Below are 21,433 nucleotides of genomic sequence, written 5' to 3'. Positions count from 1 at the left end.
GTGTGTTAAAGGTGTATTTTATTGTCCAAGACAAAGACCCAAGTTTAGATCAAGAAAGAATCAAGTTTAGAGCAAGAAAACAAGTTTCTGTCAATTCGACATCTGGCACAATCGATTGAGATTTTTGATTGCAAGCTCGACACTTGGCTCGACCGATCGAGATTGCGATATCAATAAAAATCTGAAATGCGAAAAAAGCCCATAACTTACTCAATTAAAGCCCGATTCATGATCCTTTTGTTGTGCTATTTAAAGGACATCATAAGCTATCCTTAGAAAGGCTTTTTAGAGAGACAAATCACCGTATGTGCCCCTAGGGTTTGTATAACCAAGTTTCTCTCAGTCTCACTATACTTGAGACTTTCAAAGTAGATCTAAGCCTCCATCTATTCAACCCTTAAGAGTTCTAGAGCACATAGAGAAGATCAACACGATGCTGATGCTGCCATAGTGCAGATATTGTATGAAGCGATAATGAAATTAGTTAACCACAGTTGCTGATCTAAAACCTTTGAGTGGAGATCTCAAAGTCACCAATAGGTGTGTTTGTTTGCAACTGTTTCATAGTAGAAGAGTCCATGGATTCAGAACCACATGAGGTAGTAGTAGATTTGGGGTTAAGTCTATTGTATAAATTAACTTCGATTCTATTAGTGAAATGTTGCCTTGAGGATTGTTTAGGTTAAATCATCCCCATGTTTTTTACTTTGAAACCATATTTTCAAAAGTTTTCCTGGATCGTCATTCTTGGTGTTCATGTGATTTGTGAATGTTTGATGTTTGTTTAAATCAGATCTATTATATAATCAATCTAATTAATTATTTGGTTAATATTTGATAAAATCTGAGGCAACTGGGGTCTAGAACTTTAACAGAATGGTTAGTTTTTAGATTTAATGGTTTAATTTCTAGAACCAACATCTACCAAGGCATTTGGAGATGTCTTTTTATTAATGGTTAGTAACTTTTACCCTGGAATCAAGTGAGCCAAATTAATATATAGTTAAATATATGAAAATAGTCTAATTAATGTATTAAATTATATGAAAATGTTGGCTTCTTTATAAATTGTATGAAAATGTTGGATTCTTTTTTCAAATTTATATATCACTTAAAAATATTAAGTAATAATATATTTTATACATTTGCCTTTGGATCAAAATGGGTTGAGTCGGCTCTAATTTAGGCCTATTTTTGTGAACCATGAGTTTGAGCGAGGTTTTGAAAAGAATCTTTTTTGAATTGAATTGAGACAATATGAAAAATCTTAATAGAAATGTGGCCATATTTTACATCAAGACATTTAACATGTCAATAACATGGTTAATATTTCTTGATTTTGGTATGATCATAGTTGTACTAGTACAAAGAAACCAATTCAATTGAAGTTAAAGTTGTAAAAACAACAGTTTTTTTTTTTTTAATTTAAATTTTTTTTTTTTTAAATTTTGCACAAAACGTTTTTAGTGAGTACCATCATTGGGATATTGGAAGAAACTAATAACTCTTCATAAAATGTCTCACTTAAAATTTTCATCTTTAATCATAAAATGTATTGAGTTGGCCCTGATTTATATATTAAGTCAAATAGTTTCCATCTTACCAAATATTTTTTAGAAAATAATTATGCTGGTAAAAAACAATATTTCAAGATTAACCTATCTGTCAACCAAACAAGAATGAGACAACCACGTTTGTGAATTCCAAAAGATAATATATTCCATTTCCTCTTACGACACCGTATGGCTGGTGAGGAAAAAAAAAAAAAAAAAAAATGTTGGAAATAGAGTTAGCTTGGGCAGTGTGCTTACCCGAAATTATTATGAAACCACTGTCCAACCTTATTTCAATTTTGCCTCCTTGTTTGCATTAAAAAAATTAATATAGTTTAAGCGAATTTATTAGATTAATTTTAAATGTATGAAAATATAGCTTATATATATATATATAATTTTTTAGTAACCTCGAAACACTCTGAAATTGTATGTCGGAATAGGCTAGTATTGAAATATTTCGTTCTAATAGACAAACCAAAATGATAATATGTTATTTTCGTTCTCAAAAGACAAAATAAAAAATTGTTAATAGTGTAACAGTAAGTGGAAAGTTAGATAGTTTCCTTCCCTTAATTACTTTTCAACCATTTGCACCCAAAAAAAAAAAAAATTACTTTTCAACCTTTTTTTTATAGTATTTCTACTCTTGTTAGCATATAAATATTTGAATTTATTGCAACAACTCAAACATTGAGACTGTGAAAAAGTAAGAGATGGAGAAGACCAAAAATTAATAATAATAGTGGACGATTTAGTGTTTTAATACAAGACATTAATTATTTTTTATGGATAGTGCTACAGGTATTATAAGTTTTACTATATTAAACTTACAATATGTAACCAATTATATAATGGCAATTCAACCACAATTACATTCATTGTCACATCAATTTATAAGTTTTATTTAGTATAACTTGAAGTACCTTCAACATTTTTCTAAATAATAATTGTGGGGGATAAAATCTGTCAGCGGATGTTGGGCCGTAGTTCATGTACCAAGCCCAACCATGATAAGAAGGAAAAGGCAGGGGGCGAAGGATATCCCATCCTAACTATGATGGGCTGGGCCTGCTTAGGGGCGTCCGAGGAGGAGTATCTCCTCGGACTCGCCAAGTGAGTATCAAAATCGCACCTCCTACCTAACGAAAGGTTACTCAATACGAAGGAATGGTGCATGGCGTCCAGGAAGGGGGGCAACCACAACTGCCGCATTAAATGCCAGGGAACTACTTTTCCAGCCGCATTAATGTGGAAGGGACAGAAAGGCCAAATCATCTTGGCCAGTGCAACTCACAGAAAAGAAAAAGGATGACCTACGGGACAGGCACTCAAGTGGAAGGTCAGATGGCTGACAAGTGTAGGGTCATGATCTTAAGAAGGATGCTATATAAGAGAAGAAGATCCCCATGGAAAAGGATCGGAAGCTGAAGGAAGAGAAAGATAGAGAAGGAGAAAAGAGATAGAAGTATAAGAAACAGCCCCAGGGACCATGACTCCAAAGAGTTCGAAGGGGTATTCTTACGTCCAACTGGTTGCATGGCATGATTGTAACTGCGTTTCCTCTGTCAAGAACTAGTTCTGTATCCTACTCTCTACAAATTCATTGTTGAGGGACTTTTGGGCCAGAATCACCCGCTTGCTGGGCTTGAGCCCCAAAATCGTGCCCCTACAATAATAAATAAATAAAATGTGGGAATAGTGGTTAAAAAACTTAAAATTGTGATAGGCTTTAGCTAAAAAGTAAAAACAAAGTATAAGTCACAATATTTTACAATATTTTCACAATAAATTGAAGTGTCAGACATACTATAAGTCAAAATAAATTATTCGGGGAGTATCCCAGTTAAAAATGAAAATATTTTAAGATTTTGTTGTGTCTTTAGAATTTCTTAAGTGGGAAATTTTATTTATTTATATTATTATATTTCAGTTTGTTTATAGTAAAAGTGAAAAATTGTTGTGAGGAGGGGCAAAGAACTTAATATATACCAGTACAATTCATAGGATTTTTAGGACAAGTTAGGGGGACCAACACTTAATATATATTACTCAAGAAAAACACTTTTTTTTTTTTTTTGAGAAACAAACAAACACATATAAGGTATAGAGTTTGAAGTACTTCTAACACAAAGACACACATATGAAATGAACTTATTGTTAGGTTCTATATGTGTATATGATAATTGGTAAACATGTGACCACAAACTTTTCAATGTATAGATCATAATGTCTATAAGATGGATTAGACAATGCTCAAGAAATTGCCAAGATAGTGTACAAGAACATGAAACTGTAGATTCAAGGAATCAAAATATGGTAGTTTCGATCAATTGGAGCTATTATTCAACCAATCAAAATTCAATTCTACAAATTTTGTTTTTCAGCCCATTAAGCCAAGCAAGTGATTAGGTTTTTAGTCCAGTTTTAATCAATACTTAAGGGAAACCCTAATACACGTTTTCAGGACTTGGAAAGCTACTCTTTGAGATTTGAAGGGTTATGTGCCTTCTACTATTTTGAGCTTCTACTAGAGATCACACTCACACACTTAGTACTAGTGGAATCAAGTAGCAACCCAAGCTTCAGCAATCAAGTGTACATGAGATCTAAAGTGTGAATTGGAGGTTCAAGTTGGAATAGATCTATATCAGAGAAGTCTGTGGGATTCAAAGCTAATTTTGTTAACTTTATTTAGGTTTACTTTGAATTGATTTTTTGACTGTAAATCTCTATCTAATAGTGGATTGTTCTTCTTGGGATTAGTCCCCCCAGGTTTTTCCTTTGGAAAAGGTTATTTTATAAGGTTTCCTGGGTCATCATATCTTTTGTTATTTATTTTTTCACTATGCATGATATATTTGATTATTTCTTTAACCTAAGGCTCGCATAATTAATCTAATTAACAATTTGGACTTAAAATTGGTTAAACACTTTTTGTTCAAAGGTCTAAATCTAACAATTACCTGTTAAGATAATGGAAAATTTGATATCAATTTGTTGTGTGGACAATGGAGTTATTTATAGTGGACTTGTGCAAAATAGATATAGAATATATAACCATCTAGAGAAAACAAAGATATGGAACATTAACTGCATTGACAACTTTTTTTTCTATTGAAAACTTTTTTCTTAAAAAAAAAAAAAAAGAAGATCAATAGCTCCAATAGGGGAGTGGGAATTTGAACTCTAAACATCTCCGTTGGAAACACTAAGAAATGTGAGTTGATCTTCAAAACTCCAAGATACAATATGGACAGCTTAAATGGCACATTATATATGTATATATATATATATATATATATATTGTTAGCATTTATTCTACATAAACTTGTCTTTTTTATTGTTGAGTTGACTAATATAAAAAATTCATGTTTTCCTAAGAGCTCCTAATAAATAAGAAAATAATTATCTTTATTTGAAATGGACCTGTTAGGTTATAAATTGACTTCGGTTAATTATTTCAATTATCCAAGTTGATTAATTATTTAAATTTCATGCAAATAATGTGGAGGCACAATCAAATCAACCAAACTAAATTAGATGCAATGGAAAATAGATTTGATCATGATGAGGAAAATCTTTACAGAAAAAACCCTCACCAAGTGAATTTTAAGTCACCACGCTCAAAAAATCCACTAATAAAAAAACGAGCAGTTACAACTTATGTTGAGGACAAATTTTTCACACCACATGGCTTCATTTCATTGGCGACCCGCACCACGTCAACATTATCATGGATTTTGGAAGAATATATTTTAAAGCCCAAAAGAGTCCTTATTCACAAAAATGATGCCAAAGCCAATGGTCCAAAACTCATGGCGATATAATCTCATCAAGGCCCATAGTTCGAGCTCATGGCACAACATCTCATTTATGGCTCATGATCCAAGCTCATGAGTCTCATAGGGGGAATTTTGGGAGTCGTGGTTTGGAGGGCCAAGAAGTATGTTCAGTAAAGCTCTAGTGGTTCAAAGTTGATAAAGGAAAGCATGTTGCTTAGCATGTCTTTCCCAATTCCCTGAACTCTGATGGGTTAGTGTGCAATAGGTAACATTTGGGTAAGCCTCTCATATTACATAACACTTAAAATGATAAAACTCCCCATGCTCTTTACATAAAATGTGTTTTGTCAAAAAACATGCCAATTACATAAAATGTGACCCTAACTAGACCAATTTCATGGTTCAATTAAAGGGATACATAATATGACGTCATTTAAAATGGATCCATTTCAAGTTTTCGCTTGAATTTTATAAATCTAAACTAGTCGCGGTTCCGTGTTATGCATGGAATAATTTCATATAATTATGTTTTTGAATTCATTGTGGTTTATGTCAAACTCTTTTTTTTTTTTTTTTTTTTTTTAATTAACAATGTTTTTTTACTTTACTTCTCATGCAATAACTTCAATAAGCGTTTCGATGGATGAGATCATGCCATGAATTGTAACAAATATGATTTAACTATGGTGTTGACCCAACATTCATAAGAATTACATCATAGAACACCATAGCATGAAATGAGAACAACAAAAAGGGACCGACAAGAGTATATATATCTCATGCCTCGGTAGACAAATGCCATGGTAGTTATTGGTTCTAGAAAACCATTAAATCTAAAAAACAACTAAAACATATTTAGTAATTAGTACCCGCCAGATAAGATGTGGTCAATAAGATTAGTTCAACAAAAGCATACTTAATTATATGGGTCACACCGTTGACAATTAAACATTCCCTAATGAGCACAGAGTCAAGATATATGCATGGGTTCTTCGATTATTTCAATGTTAAATATACTAACGTAAGGTTAATTTGTGGTTTGGCCAAAGCAACACGAAAACTGCACAACGGCATTGAAGTGGTCCAATTTGATTGCTTTTCAAATGTGTAAAGAGTAGTAGTGGTTAAAGAATGGTTCAGCCATTATTAAATAAAATTTTTTTTTGATAGGCATTAAAATAAGAACTTGAGAACGGTTGAAGTATTACCAAGTCTTATATGCACCGTTTGTGAAAAAATATGACATGTTCACTGACTCCTCTCTATAAGTAGACATATCCCCATATGCTTTGTTCCCATCCCTCACCCAAGCAAGAATACCTAGAGTACTAGTTATACCATAAGATAGAGATAGCATAACCTCAAATATGATGAAAGGTGTTCCTTACCTTTTTACTGTGGCCATTTTGGCTTTGGCAACCACCCTTGTTTCAGCTTATGACCCTAGTCCTTTGCAAGACTTTTGTGTCGCAATTAACAACACCGATTCTGCTGGTATGTACATGCTCCCTCCTTTTATTTATTTATTTATTTTTTTTTTTTTGACGAACTGCAAATCTACACGCCCGCTCATTATTAACAGAATGTAGTAGTGTCATAATCACCTACATTCTTTCGAGATCCTTAATTTTCGTGAAGTTCAACACATTAATGAAATTATTATCATCACCTACGTTATATCATCTACATTAGATTTTTTTTTTTTTTTCCTACAAGATATGCTATTGTCCATTGTTACAGAACTTTCTTATTTGTGACAATAACAAACTTTTCTTTGTGTAGTATTTGTGAATGGAAAATTTTGTAAGGACCCAGCAATTGTCACAGTCAACGATTTTTTCTTTCCCGGACTCAATATTCCTGGAAACACAGCTGCAAGTAAACTTGGATCAAGTGTCAATCTTGTGAATGTCGATAAATTACCTGGTCTTAACACTTTAGGCATATCTTTGGCTCGTCTCGACTTTGCCCCATATGGCCTGAATCCTCCTCACACTCACCCTCGCGGCACTGAGCTTTTGGTAGTCATGGAGGGTACTCTCTTGGTTGGATTTGTCACATCCAACCCAAACAAACTCTTCACCAAAGTTCTAAACAAGGGAGATGTCTTTGTCTTCCCAATTGGTCTCATTCACTTCCAATTCAACATAGGGCAGACCAATGCTGTTGCCTTTGCTGGTCTTAGCAGTCAAAATCCTGGGTTGATCACCATAGCAAATGCGGTCTTTGGATCTAATCCTCCAATCAATCCTGATGTTCTCGCCAAGGCCTTCCAGTTGGACAAGAATGTAGTTGATTATCTTCAAAAACAATTTTAAGTCAACTACAATTTGGAAAAATATTTGTAATAGGAATGATGAACCACCATATAGTTTGAATAAAGTTTACATTGTTTCCCTTGATGTAATTCCATTGAAATAATTATTATCAAATTAAATGATTTGTTATTATTTATTTTTTTCAGTGCAAGTCATTGTGTAGTAGGAAATGCAAAGCAAGTCATTTCATAATAGGAATGGCAAAGCAATCAGTTCAGGAATAAATCTTGATTACACCTTGGATCCACAATGTTTGAAATTACTAGCACCTAACTACTAAATATAAAATGATCTAAATTTTATTTAAAATAAACAGAGAATTTGTTTTCGTTTATGCAAATGGGAGGTCAAATTTAATTAGGGCTTAGTAGCATCTACTCTATGTCAAACATTTCTGCATGTAAGATTGAAGCAACATTTTTTGGGTGTTGAAATAGCAAATGTATTGAGCTTCTACAACACTATGTATTGATACCGTTGTAACATGGAAAAATTATAAGAGGAAGAAAAACATAATACTTAAGGGTTTAAATATTGTTAAAGATATATGGTCTATGTGCTTGTAGAACAAACAAACAAATTATGAGTTAGTTTAGGGCTAATTTAGAGTAGTTCTCTAGTATATAAGCCATACTTTCGTTCATTGCAGACACAAGAGTCCAATAGTAAGGATGTAAAGTCCATATTTTTAGGTTGGCAAGCATGAATAAATTGTAATCTTTAGAACTTAGTTTTTGTCTAAGTGTTTACTCTGGAAATATTTAGAAACAAGACAAATGAAGTTCTGCACAATTGAAGACTCAAGAAAGTAGGAAATGATAAGTGCAGAAATAGTCTCACTTATCTCGACCGATTGAGATGCACATCTCGACCTATTGTGATTTGTGTAGATTTGAATTCTCACTTTCTTTTTCAGCCATTGGATCTAGGGTTTTGATGGATCTTAAGGATATTTAAATACAAATCATAGAGCACATTTTTACGTATTCAAGAGAAGGGAAGTGCACAAAATTGGAGTTCTTCCAAACCCTTTTGAAGCTACGACCAAAAACCTTGTGCAAATAATAGATTTGGCTATAGAGTAAAGTTGTTGCAATCAAATCAACCACAGTTGATGATCTTAACCTTTGAGTGGAGTCTCAAAGTCACAAACAAGAGTGCTTATATGCAACAGTTTCACAATAGAAGAGTCCGTGGATTTGGAGCTGTGTGTGGTCATATGAGTAAGTACTACGTGACGTAGCAGTAGATTTAGGGTTAAGTCTATTGTATAAACCTCCATTCTATTAGTAAAATGTTGCCTTGAGGATTGTTTAGGTTAAATTCTCCCTAAACAAGACTGTTTATGTGCAATAGTTTCGTAATAGAAGAGTCCATGGATTCGGAGCTGTGTGTGGTCATGTGAGTAAGTACTATGTGACATAGCAGTAGATTTAAGGTTAAGTCTATTGTATAAACCTCCATTCTATGCCTTGAGGATTGTTTAGGTTAAATTCTCCCTAGGTTTTTTACTTTGAAACCACAGTTTTAAAAGTTTTCCTAGGTCATCATTCTTGGTATTCTTATGATTTGTGATTGTGTGATATTTATTTTAAGTCAAATCTAATTGCATGTTTAATCACTTTAATTAATTGATTAGAAATCTGATTGAGTCTAACTCAATTAGGGTTTAAAACCTAAAAAAAGAGTTTAGGCTGTGGACATATGAATCAAGTTAAAATCCTGCTTTTGCGCTTTCTTTTCTCTTTTCTCTTTCCTTTCCTTCAAGCACTCAAAAACTTTTAACTAATATTAGCGATTTTTTTTTTCTTCAAAATAATACTGATTTTCAAACAATTTTATTAGTTAGCATGTTTTCAAAACTATTTAGGAAACTAACATCTCGAGTGCAATAAACTCAATTTCGGTGTTCTAAATTGAGCACGATGAAGTTGATTTCAACATAGAGCTCGAGCCTATTGGACTCGATTTCGTTGTTCAAGCAAAACTTAACTCCAACAAAACCCAAGTTTGATCTGATCTGAGCAAAACCTAGGTGAGCTTCGGTGGGGAACGAGAGATATGGAACAAGATAAAGTGAGAGAGAACCACCGATCCGATCCAATCAACTCCAGCAACTCTGATCCGATCCCAGCAACTCTAGCAAAACCTGTGCGATCTGATCCAAGTAAAACCCTAGGTGGGTCTTGGGTTTGTTAATTTCGTTGTTTCTCTTTGGTTGTTGTGTTTGATTGTTGGAGAAGAAGAGTTTTTGGAAATGGGTCGTGTTTGATTGTTTCACTTTTCTCTTTGGTTGTTGTGTTTCTCTTTGTTGTTTTCGTTTTTGTTGTGAATATCGAAATTGAGTCTGAACGGCTCAATTTCAATTTGATGGAAAACGAGTCTGATGGACTCGAGTTTGGCATTCCAAAATTGAGTTTATCACACTTAAGATGTTAATTTCCTAAATAGTTTTGAAAACGTGCTAACTAATGAAATTGTTAGAAAATCAGTGTTATTTTTCATGGTTTTTAGACCCCTTAAAAACGCAATTGGATTAACCTAGGTAATTAGCCAAGTGATTACTTAGTCTAAATTACAAGTCTAGGTTATCACAATTAAACAATCATATCATGCATAGAAGCGGAAAGATAAATAACACAACGATATGATAACCCAGGAAAACCAAACCGGTAAAAAACCTGGGGAGAATTTAATCTAGCTATCCTCAAGGTAAAAAGCAAATCCACTAGAAAGAATCGAAGTTCATACAATAAGACTTACAAGTCCCCACGCTCGACTTCTTATTGCTACCCACCAGTAGAACTTATTGACACGACCACGTGCAAGCTTCGAATCTACGGACTCCTTCTTTCTTTGGCCTTTGCAAAACACAAACACCCCCGTTTGTGACTTTGAGATCCCACTCAAAGGTTTAGCAACACAAACACTCCTGTTTGTGACTCCAAGACCACCCTTGAAGGTTTAGATCATCAGCACCTTTGATGACTAGAGAAGGCAGCAACTTCTACAATACCGGATCTTGAGATTCTTCAAGGAATAGCACCGGTAGAAGACATAAAAGAGTTTTTTAGGAACAAAACCCTAAATACAAAAGAGGCACACTCTTTTCTCTCTGAAAAGCCACATAAAAACGTGCTTAGGGTTTCCTTTATATACTGGGAGAAGTAGATTAGAAACCCTAATCCTTAATGGGCTTGAACTGCTGTTTGGGTTTAATTAAAATTCTGCAAATACGACTTTCGATCGATCGAGCCTGTCTTTCGATTGATTGAACCAAACAGATTATGAAATCTTCTTCCTGTAGTTTGTATGTTTTTGAATCTTGACTTGAATCACCTTGAGCATTGTCTAATAATACCTATAGACTCTAAGATCTATATCTAGACAAGTTCGTGTTCATGATTTGCCAATTGTTCTAAACATTTAGAACCTAACAATTTTGAAAAAAAAAAAAAAAAAAAAAAAAAAAAACACCTTGATATTAAAGCCAACGAGCCAACGAGTTCATCACTACAGGCACCGCCAAGAACTTCGGCATCGGCTGACATGTTCACCTCAGCAAGCGATAATGTGCCATACACCTACACCGCACAACTATTCTGCTTCATTGGCTGTGCGTGCTAGCAAAACAAAGCAAGATGAGAACACTAGAGCTTGTGCTGCATTTGAAGTAGAACCTGAATATTTGAATACCCAAATACGTGTCACTCATGACATTCTCCTTGCAGGAATTGAACCCTGTGCCTTTGTATATATAGTTATTGATCAGCTTGTCAAGTAAACAAGTTGATGTGAATCATAGGGGTTGCAAAACACACGGGTTGTTAAACAAAGTGCCACACACATTACACATAAGTGAACGAAGACTCCATCGATAGGTCAAGTCTCATACAAGCAAATTGTTTAGAAACAAAAGAAAAAAACGAAAAACCATATGGCATCACATGTTGATAGTTGACACCGGATCCTATATTAGGCCCGTGCAAAAAATACCCATGACCCGCCTACCTGCCCCCATATATTGATATACTTTGTCATGTTTCTTTTTATTTTAAGTCAATCTTATAAAATAACAATGTAGTATTTGTTATTATTTTTAATAAAATAATTTTCAGTGTTTCCTTTCTTTCTTTCTTTCTTTTTTTTTTTTTTTTTTTTTTTTTTTTTTTTCTAATTTTTTAAAGAATTTTATTTGAGCAAGCAAACAATTTTCCAATTTTATGGAAATAATTTCATTTAGTCAACTGAATTTGCCAACCCATCCAACCCACTCAACTTGTTGAGTTGAAACCATTAAGATTTTTAACCGACTAGTCGAATTTATAGATTGATGGGTTGGTAGAGAATTAGAATTTTCCCAATAGGCTATTGGCAGGTTGGTTAAAAATATTGTCCTCCACCTGTGTGCCCAACCCAACCTGTGGACACTCCTATCCCATATTTTGCCACAGCAGTAACTAGATCTTAGTTCAACCCATTACGTTGCAATTTATTGGATTATTTATGTATATTATTTAAACATGTCATATGACTAATTAAAAAAAGTCACGTGATCATTAAAATTACACAAATAATCTCTTTAATCACCACATGGACCTCACATGTGCGAGATGCTATGGGATGGTACACATGAATGTGATATAGATAAAACCTTAGTAATCACTAAGCCCACTTTTTTAGCATATCAATGGTGACTTACAATTGTTTATAAAAAAAATAAATGATCTCACTCCTTAGAACAATGTAGGACTCAAAAAATACTATCTACCAAACACTTCTCTTAAACACCGTAAAAGTGAGAGCATTGTGTATTAAGTACGTTATTAATTTAATTTATTGTAAGAAAGATCTGCATTTGTTTTTTGATATGTGAAATTGTTAGGTTCTAAGGATTTTGGACCTAAATGTTTTAGAACTTCAATAGGTAATGTTGGCAAACCTTGATCAAAACTTAGAGTCTAGATTTAGGCTGCTCAAAGTATGTTTTGTGAAGTTGTAATCGAGTAATTGCAGAAAGTTACTATTCACTTTCTGCAAGGCTTGATTGATCAAAAATTAGACTCGATCAATCGAAGCTCGTGCAAAATGTTTTTCGGCAGAATTTTCCAACTTAACCCAAGCCCATATGATGTGTAGGGTTTTATGTTTTGTCTTAAGTATAAAAGGAAAAACCCTAGCCATGTTCTCAGGTTATTGTTTATGATGTGTGTGTGAATCTCTTGTGAGATCTAAAGGTGTTTGCCTTCATACAAACTTAGGGTTATTAAGATCAAGATTGATTTCAAAAGCTAGGTGATCGCTTTAGTTGCTGCACAAAAAGCTTAAAGAAAAACACAAGTGGGAGAACTTGAGGTTGCTGTGAATCCAAGAAAGAAGTAGTCTATGGACTCGGAGCTGTCACGTGTTAGTGGTCTAAATCGCTATTGTAAAACTTCAATTCTTTCATAGTGGATCTATTTTACCTTGAGGATAGTTAGGTTAAATCCTCTCCAGATTTTTTACCGGTTTGGTTTTCTTGGGTTATCATATCTGTACGTTTTTAGACCCCTTAAAATACAACTAGATTAACCTAGTTAATTAGCCAAGTGATTACTTAGTCAAATCTAGGTTAACACACATATATCATATCATTGTAAAGTGCGGAAAATAAATAACACAAAAATATGATGACCCAGAAAAATCAAACCGGTAAAAAACCTGGGGAGGATTTAACTTAGCTATCCTCAAGGTAAAACAGATCCACTATGATAGAATTGAAGTTTACACAATAGTGACTTAAACCACTAACATCCTATTGCTACCTCGAGTAGAAAACTTACTACCACAACCACGTGATAGCTCCGAGTCCACAGACTACTTCTTTCTTGGATTCACAGTAAGCACAAGCACTTCCACTTATATATCTTGAAGCTCTTTATGTAGCAACCGAAACAATCATCAAGATCTCAACATCAATCTTGATTCTTGATAACCCTAAGTATATGTGAAGGCAAACACCTCTAGATCTCACAAGAGACTCACATACACAGCATAAACAACAACATAAAACGTGACTAGGGTTTTTGCTTTTATACTTAAGGCAAAACATAAAACCCTACACGTCAAACGGGCTTGGGTTGAGTTGGAAATTCTGTAAAAAAAACATTCTGCACGAGGTTCGATCGATTGAGTCTAATTTTTGATCGATCGAGCCTTGTAGAAATTGAACAGTAATTTTCTACAATTACTCGATTCCAATTTTACACATAAACATACTTTGAGCAAGTCTAAAACAAGACTAAACGTTTTGATCATGGTTTGCCAACATTACATAATGAAGTTCTAATACATTTAAACATGAAGTCTTAGAATCCAACAATATCATTGTGTTTTTTATTTTCCGCATTATTTACATGATATGATTTATTTGTGTTAACCTAGATTTAAATAATTTACCTAAGTAATCACTTGGCTAAATAACTAGGTTAATCAACTTGTGTTTTAAGGGGTCTAAAAACGTACAGAAATTACTAGATAATTTTTGAATATTTGATACTATTTCCGAATCTAACTATTTAACGTTGATCCCAACTCTTAAATGCCAGCTCTTCCTTGCGGTGTTTGCCACAGAAGTTGAAAATGGCTGATCCTTTCACAGAAAGATAAATGTTTGGAAATCCGAAGTCATAATAAGGTTGTTCTGATATTTTAATTTGTCGGTAAAAGAAATTGGAATATGAAAGTTCAAAAACGTGTACAAAACACCTTTGAACGTTTAGACCCCCAAATTACAACTAAACCAATTCAAGCAATATGTCAAACAACTAGTGTGCGGAAACTTAACACATGCTATAATATGAAATTGGTTAAAAACTATCTAAGCCATAACAAAATAAAATCCACAGCAGATAATAAAAAGGCAAAGATAGAGAGGAAGGAAGATGCAAACACAAAGACAACACGCGATGTGTTATCGAAGAGGAAACCGAAGTCCTCGGTGAAAAACCTCTCCGCCGCCCTCCAAGCGGTAATCAATCCACTAGAAAATACAGTTGGGATACAAGGACAGCAATAGACCCTCCAAGCCTAATCTACCCAGTGCACCTAAGCCCTCCAAGCTTCTTGCTCCAACGAGGTTGCGCCGAACCTTTTTCTTTTCTAGCTTCCCGGATTCCGCTACTAGACCATAGCATCAACCAATGAAGATTGGTTCCTTCCTAACTGCTTCCCAGCAATCCAAACAACTGTCTCACAGTGATGATGATGGTGAGAACCAGGTTTGGTATAATGCCTCTCAAGGATTTGACAATGGAGAGGAAGAGAGTTGAGGAATTTGAAGAGACTCTAAGGTAGAGATTGTGGGTGAAACAATCTGGTTTTTCTTTAGGGTTTCTCTCTCAAAAATCTCTCTGGAAGCTCTCTTTCAATCGTGGGTAAAATGGGTATTTATACTGGAGTGGGAGAGGAATGCGAAACGTCAGGTTTTACAAAAACAGGGGTGGCTCGCGGCTTGACCTCGCGGCTTGACTAAGTCGCGAGATCCAGTCGCGAGTTAACCGTATGGCCAGTTGTCCTGTTTTGTCCTGTAGTGCTCCAGCTAGCATGACTATTCATCTTCCAGCATGCTTGGCACGTGTGCAGCATCTGGCGGCTTGCAGCCGCGAGTCCACCCGCGAGTCTCTGTTTTCTTGCACACTCTTGAGCAAACTTCACTCTATCTCACTCACTACCCTTACAACAAACCCACCTAAATACAGGGTTACTAAATGCTGAATTACAAGCAAATTTGGCACGGAATAAAACCAATTAGATGGTTGAATAAATTCAACCTTACAATCTCCCCCTTTGGCTATTTCGTGACAAAACCCTAAAACAGACTCTAGACTTAACATGTGAGTTGGGAACAGTTGAACAAAACTCACTCACACCTAACTCTAGAAGCTGTGAAGCACTTGAATCATATGAACATAATACTCCTGAAACACAACAATACACCATGATCATTGTAAGCAGAAAATTATAAATGCATATGAAACAGGCAATATGTGATCAAGCAAAGATGGAGTTAGGAAACAAACCATGGCTTGATCAACCAAGTGAACACCACAAGGTAGTGATCACAGTGCTCATTCACACTTGGAATGAACACAAGGACATACAAGTTAACAAGCACAAGGCAAGACACTTGTATGCTCAACACTCAACCAATGCATAACCCACAAGGCATATGCATCTAGGAACAATCCTACAAGGGCACAAGAGTGACAGTACATAAACTAAAATGCAGAACATTTAGATTAAAGTACTGATTTCAACATAGCATAAAGGCTGCATTAAGCAAGGTACATACCATAAAGCCTACAAACTATGCATAAAACATTAACCCTAAAAGCTTACAAAAGCACATGGGTACAAACCACAAAAACATCTTGAATAATAGTTTACAAAACATAATATATCAATTTAAAGAAAAAAATTGAAACTGAAGAAGAATGTAAAGACACTCCCCCTTAGGTAATGTTCTCCCCCTCTGATCATGCCCGCCTATCACTCCCCCTTTTTGTCATGGAATAGGCTAGTCATCCTCTTCCAGCTTTCTCTGAATTTGATCCAATTGAGTTTGAAGAGAAGTAAACTTCATATCCCATCGAGTGCTTTGATGGTGTAGAGAAGCTGTGAGTCCAGACATCTTTGTATTCAACTCGTGGACAGAGGATACAATGCAATCAAGTTTCTCATCTAGGGAGAGAGTGCTAAACTGAGAGTCACTGTGAGATGCAGAAGTTTCTGGTTTGGCTCTCTTCCGACTATGTCCAATGCTTGCATTGAATGTCCGCATGTTGATTGGACTTGGTTTGGAGATAGGAGATTCATCAGCCGTTGGATAAATTCCCTTGAGCTTCAAGATCCGTGAAATGAGACTGCAGAGAGGAACGCATATCCGAGACTCATTTCGAAGAACCGTTTTGCGCAGAACATGAAAGATATGAGCACAGATGTCTATTTCCACATCAGAGATTAGATCATGAAGAAACAAAGCACGTCCGAGGTTCATATACCCAGTGCTTGATAAGGGGTACAAATTGTGAAACATCACAATTGTAAGCACTCTCAGTTTTGGAGAAAGAGAGGAAACACTGATGGATTTGCCATTGGGTGAGAACTCCAAGTCTTGACCAAGAATTTCTTTGAGAAGCTCCTCATCAGGACAGAGATCATCATAAACCGGTGAATGTCGGAAAATGGGTCTGTTGATGTGAAGAATTTCTGCCAGATATGTAGGAGAGACAGAAAAGCTCTTTTTCCGAACCCAGCACTTAAGTTCATCTCCTTCCACAATTGCGTTAGCATAAAATTCTTTTACCAACTCTTCATACACGTCATCCGGATCAGAGAGAAGGTAATTCCAATCCTTGTGAGCAAACCATTTCGGAATGTCAGTGTCATGAAGTGAGGACTGATCCAAAGCTCTTTCTAGTAATGGTGTGGCATGTTTAAAGAAATTCTCATAAGACTGATAGGCTGCATATGATCTGAACTTGTTGGGATCGAATCTCTTTGATGAAGAGCGAGTCCCTTTTGGTTGAGGTGGGTAATCATCAACATCAATTACTGGTTCCTTCCTTTTGGAACTACCTCCTTTCACAGCAGCTTTCTTGAATGGTGACATGACCAGTCTGCATTATGAACAAGGGAAATGACAGAACACAATCCAACAGACTATATTAGCATTGGGTTAGAGAAAAATTAGGGACAATGAAGGAACCCTAATAGCTGGATGAAAATGGTCAGAAAATAGCAATGAGGGACACAAATGGCCCAAATTGAACTACACAGTAGAGGAATTCCAAATAGAACCACATAATCAGCTGAAAAAGGACCCACATTCAATAACACATCAAAAGGATACCACACAGGATCATAGTGAAACACGACATCAACAGCAGATCAGACAAAAATAGCTAACCCTAGCTAAGCACATGATGAAGAACACAACCACCAAAATAAACTAGCTCAAAAACAGAAACGCAAGCTTTCAAAATCTAAGCATGGACAAAGAGTAATAGTTGAGCTAAAAACCCATCACAAAAACACAATCAAATGTGAATAATCCAGAGGGAAAACCATAACAACAAGTAAAATAGAGTGCAAGACAGAAAACCATACCTGTTAGTCGACGATTTTGAGCTGAAAAGAGGCAAATAATGGAGATCGAAAAGGGAGGCACGGTGTGAATGTGTAAGAGCAGATGACAAAGACAATGAACAGTCACAAAAAGATCGAGGGAAAAATAAAAAGTTTAAAAACTGCCCCTGTATATCCAAAACACGCGATTTTCGCGACTGAAACGAGTCGCCAAAAAGTCGCCAGATCAAGCCGCCTAAACACTCAAGGACAAAGATTTGAAAAAAATTTTCTAAGTGTTTTTCGCGACTGGAAGGTCTACCCGCGAGTGAGTCGCGAGCTGAGCCGCGAAAATCTCTGAGTGAACCTCGCGACTGGACCTTCCACTCGCAAACAAGTCGCCAAAAATGACCAGCGAAGATGTGACTGAGGCTCGTGACTTGACATACCCGCGACTGAGCCGCCAAAACAGGGCAAAACTGGATTTTTGAAATTTTCAGATTTCTTAAACAAAATACTTTCCAAAAACACCTAAAACACTCAAAAATCTTTTTGTGCTTGAATTAACAAAGATTGAGCATGTGAAAAACATATTTCATCAAGTACAATCACACAAATGAATATGGCATTTATTGAACATAAACTCGTGTGTTGTGTGTGGATATCAACAATGAGATAGTCCTTTGTCTAATGTGAAGCTTCAATGATCAATTCAACCAAGGCATACACAATTAGCACTAGATCATGTGACCCATCTCAATTATAGAAATATGTATATATGACCTCCCACACAACTTGATAACATAACTTGGAGCTTATCATTTGACTCCACTTTCAATCATAACAGTTGATCTTTTTGATCTTTTGAGGCAATCATCTCTCATTGTGAGAGTGATATATGACATTTCACTTTAAAGAGCAGGCCTTTGGCCTTTTTGAATAAACATTCACTTTAATATAAGGTCGCTTACCCTTTTTCCTAGTCAAATACTAGAATGTGCGACAGGCTTTTGCAGCTCAATATCTCTTTTCATTTGGAGATTTACATTTGGTGAGCTCTTTATAGCAAAACAAAAATAAAGAGTGGGAAGATATATAGACACAAGTCTATGCATGTCTCAAGATCAACAAAACCATTCACTAATCATTCATGACAAGTTTGAAGATCTATTTACAACAATCACAAAGATTTCAAGATTTCTCCCACAGAGGTATGAGTGCAAAGAAACAAGCAATGCTCGAAAATAGCAATGCTCGAAAATGCACAAAGCCATTAGCACAAAGGTACAAGGCAAAACAAGTTTTGAGACAAGACTCAACAAAGTCAATCAAGCTTTTTGATTTTCTAATTTTTTATGTGATTTTTGGATTTTTGACACAAGAAAAAAAATTGAACAAACATAAAAAGAAGCAACAATATTCACAAATGGACAAACAAACAAGAAACATGTTGCACAAAGAGCCTATCAAAGAGGTGTGTGCCCCAACACAAACAGACTTATCATATTATAAATATGTGAAGCACACAACACACAAGAGAGTCAAGGAATTGTACCAACACCAATGGTCTTACGGAGTGATTCAAACCGTAGACCATCGAGAGGCTTGGTGAAGATATCTGCCTTTTGATTGTCGGTGTGTATGAACTCAAGACACACAACTCTTTCCTCTACCAAATCCCGAATGAAATGGTAACGTATCTCTATGTGTTTGGATTTTGAATACTGGACAGGATTCTTGGAAAGATTGATGGCACTGGTGTTATCACAGAAGACACACATCGTTTCTTGAGGAATTCCATAGTCATGAAGTAATTTCTTCATCCAAAGAAGCTGAGTGCAGCAACTTCCAGCAGCGATGTATTCTGCTTCTGCAGTAGATAGAGACACTGAATTCTACTTCTTGCTCATCCACGAGACAAGATTGTTACCAAGATAAAAACAGCCGCCTGAAGTGCTTTTCCGATCGTCTACACTGCCAGCCCAGTCAGCATCTGAATACCCAGCAAGACAAGCATTTGAGTCTTTTGAATACCACAAACCATAGTTTGCAGTACCATTCACATATCGAATGATTCGCTTAGCAGCAGTCAGATGAAATTCCTTCGGATTAGCTTGGTACCTGGCACAAACGCCCACACTGAAAGCAATGTCCGGTCTACTGGCTGCAAGGTAGAGCAAACTCCCTATGATGCTCCTATACAATGTAGGACTTACTTCAACTCCCGACGAATCCACATTCAGTTTAGTGGAAGAGCTCATGGGAGTGGAGGCATGTTTTTTGGAGTTTAGTCCAAACTTCTTGACAATGTTTCTGGCATACTTTTCTTGAGATACAAATATACCCTCCTTCTGTTGTTTGACTTGAAGACCCAAGAAGAATGTGAGCTCCCCCACCATACTCATCTCAAACTCCTTCTTCATCTCCTCAGAAAATTCAGTAGCACGATCTTCGATAGTTGCCCCAAACACTATGTCATCAACATAGACTTGTGCCACAAGGAGATAATCTTCATCATTTTTGACAAACAGAGTTCGATCAGCGTACCCTCTCTTGAAACCTCTATCTAGAAGATAATGTGTAAGACGATCGTACCAGGCTCTAGGCGCTTGTTTTAAGCCATAAAGGGCTTTCTTCAATCTTAATACATGATCTGGAAAATGAGGATCCTCAAATTCTTTTGGTTGCTTAACAAATACTTCTTCATTTAGATATCCATTCAGAAATGCGCACTTTACATCCATTTGATAAAGTTTGAAATTCAAAGTGCACGCAATGGACATGAGGATTCGAATGGATTCGAGTCTTGCCACCGGAGCGAATAATTCATCAAAATCCACTCCTTCTACTTGAGTGTATCCTTGAGCTACTAACCGAGATTTGTTTCGAATTATCTCTCCATCTTCATCAGTTTTGTTTTTAAAAATCCACTTTGTGCCTATAACATGAACGTTCTCAGGCCGTGGAGCAAGTTCCCACACATCATTCCTCACAAACTGATTCAGCTCTTCATGCATTGACTCAACCCAATTCTCATCTTGAAGAGCCTCTTCAACCCTTTTTGGTTCAAACTGTGCAAGATAACAGTGATATGTTACATGATTGGCTAGCAGAATATTTCCTTTCCTGAGGCGAAGACCGTCATCAAGAGATCCTATGATATTACTTTCCGGATGATTCTTGATAACTCTTGAAGATGGCCTTTTTGAAGTGGAAACTTCATCACTACGAGAGATAGGAGGATGAACTTCTGGTGGAGTAAGAGGACTTGAAGTTCTAGACATCGATCTCGTTTCCATTCTTGGGTTGATGGGAGTCGCTTCTACTTCTGGTATAGGTTCTTCACCTTCTATATCCAAAGCTTCTACCTCAACATCAGGCTCTTTGGTGCTCTGCCCTTCTACATCATCAATCATTTCCACCTTAGGTAAGGCATCATCAATCTTGACATTTATGGACTCCATCACAGCCTTTGTTCTCTTGTTAAACACTCTATACGCTCGACTTGTAGTAGAGTAGCCAAAAAAAATACCCTCATCACTTCTCACATCAAACTTCCCAAGATTCTCTCGATCATTTAAGATATAGCATTTACATCCAAATACCCGGAAATACTTCACTTTAGGCTTCTTCCCATTCCATATCTCATATGCAGTCTTCTTTGTACCAA

The 21,433-nt window shown here is 35.8% G+C and overlaps 1 protein-coding gene across 1 annotated transcript in view; it reads left to right on the top strand.

Annotated features, from left to right (window-relative positions):
* Nucleotides 1–6,575: 6,575 nt before the first annotated feature.
* The window catches only part of LOC126724247 (germin-like protein subfamily 1 member 7), a 51,403-nt gene continuing 36,545 nt past the window's right edge, over nt 6,576–21,433 (top strand). Inside the window, exons 1-2 of the mRNA XM_050428759.1 lie at nt 6,576–6,832; nt 7,121–7,264. Of these exons, the coding sequence (XP_050284716.1) occupies nt 6,706–6,832; nt 7,121–7,264 (271 nt within the window). The 5' untranslated portion in view covers nt 6,576–6,705. The remainder of the gene's footprint in view (nt 6,833–7,120; nt 7,265–21,433) is intronic.

This window comes from Quercus robur, chromosome 1 (assembly GCF_932294415.1).
Source record: "Quercus robur chromosome 1, dhQueRobu3.1, whole genome shotgun sequence".
NCBI lineage: Eukaryota > Viridiplantae > Streptophyta > Magnoliopsida > Fagales > Fagaceae > Quercus > Quercus robur.
The sequence above is the reverse complement of the archived record's forward strand: the minus strand, read 5'-3'. Positions and strand labels throughout refer to the sequence as shown.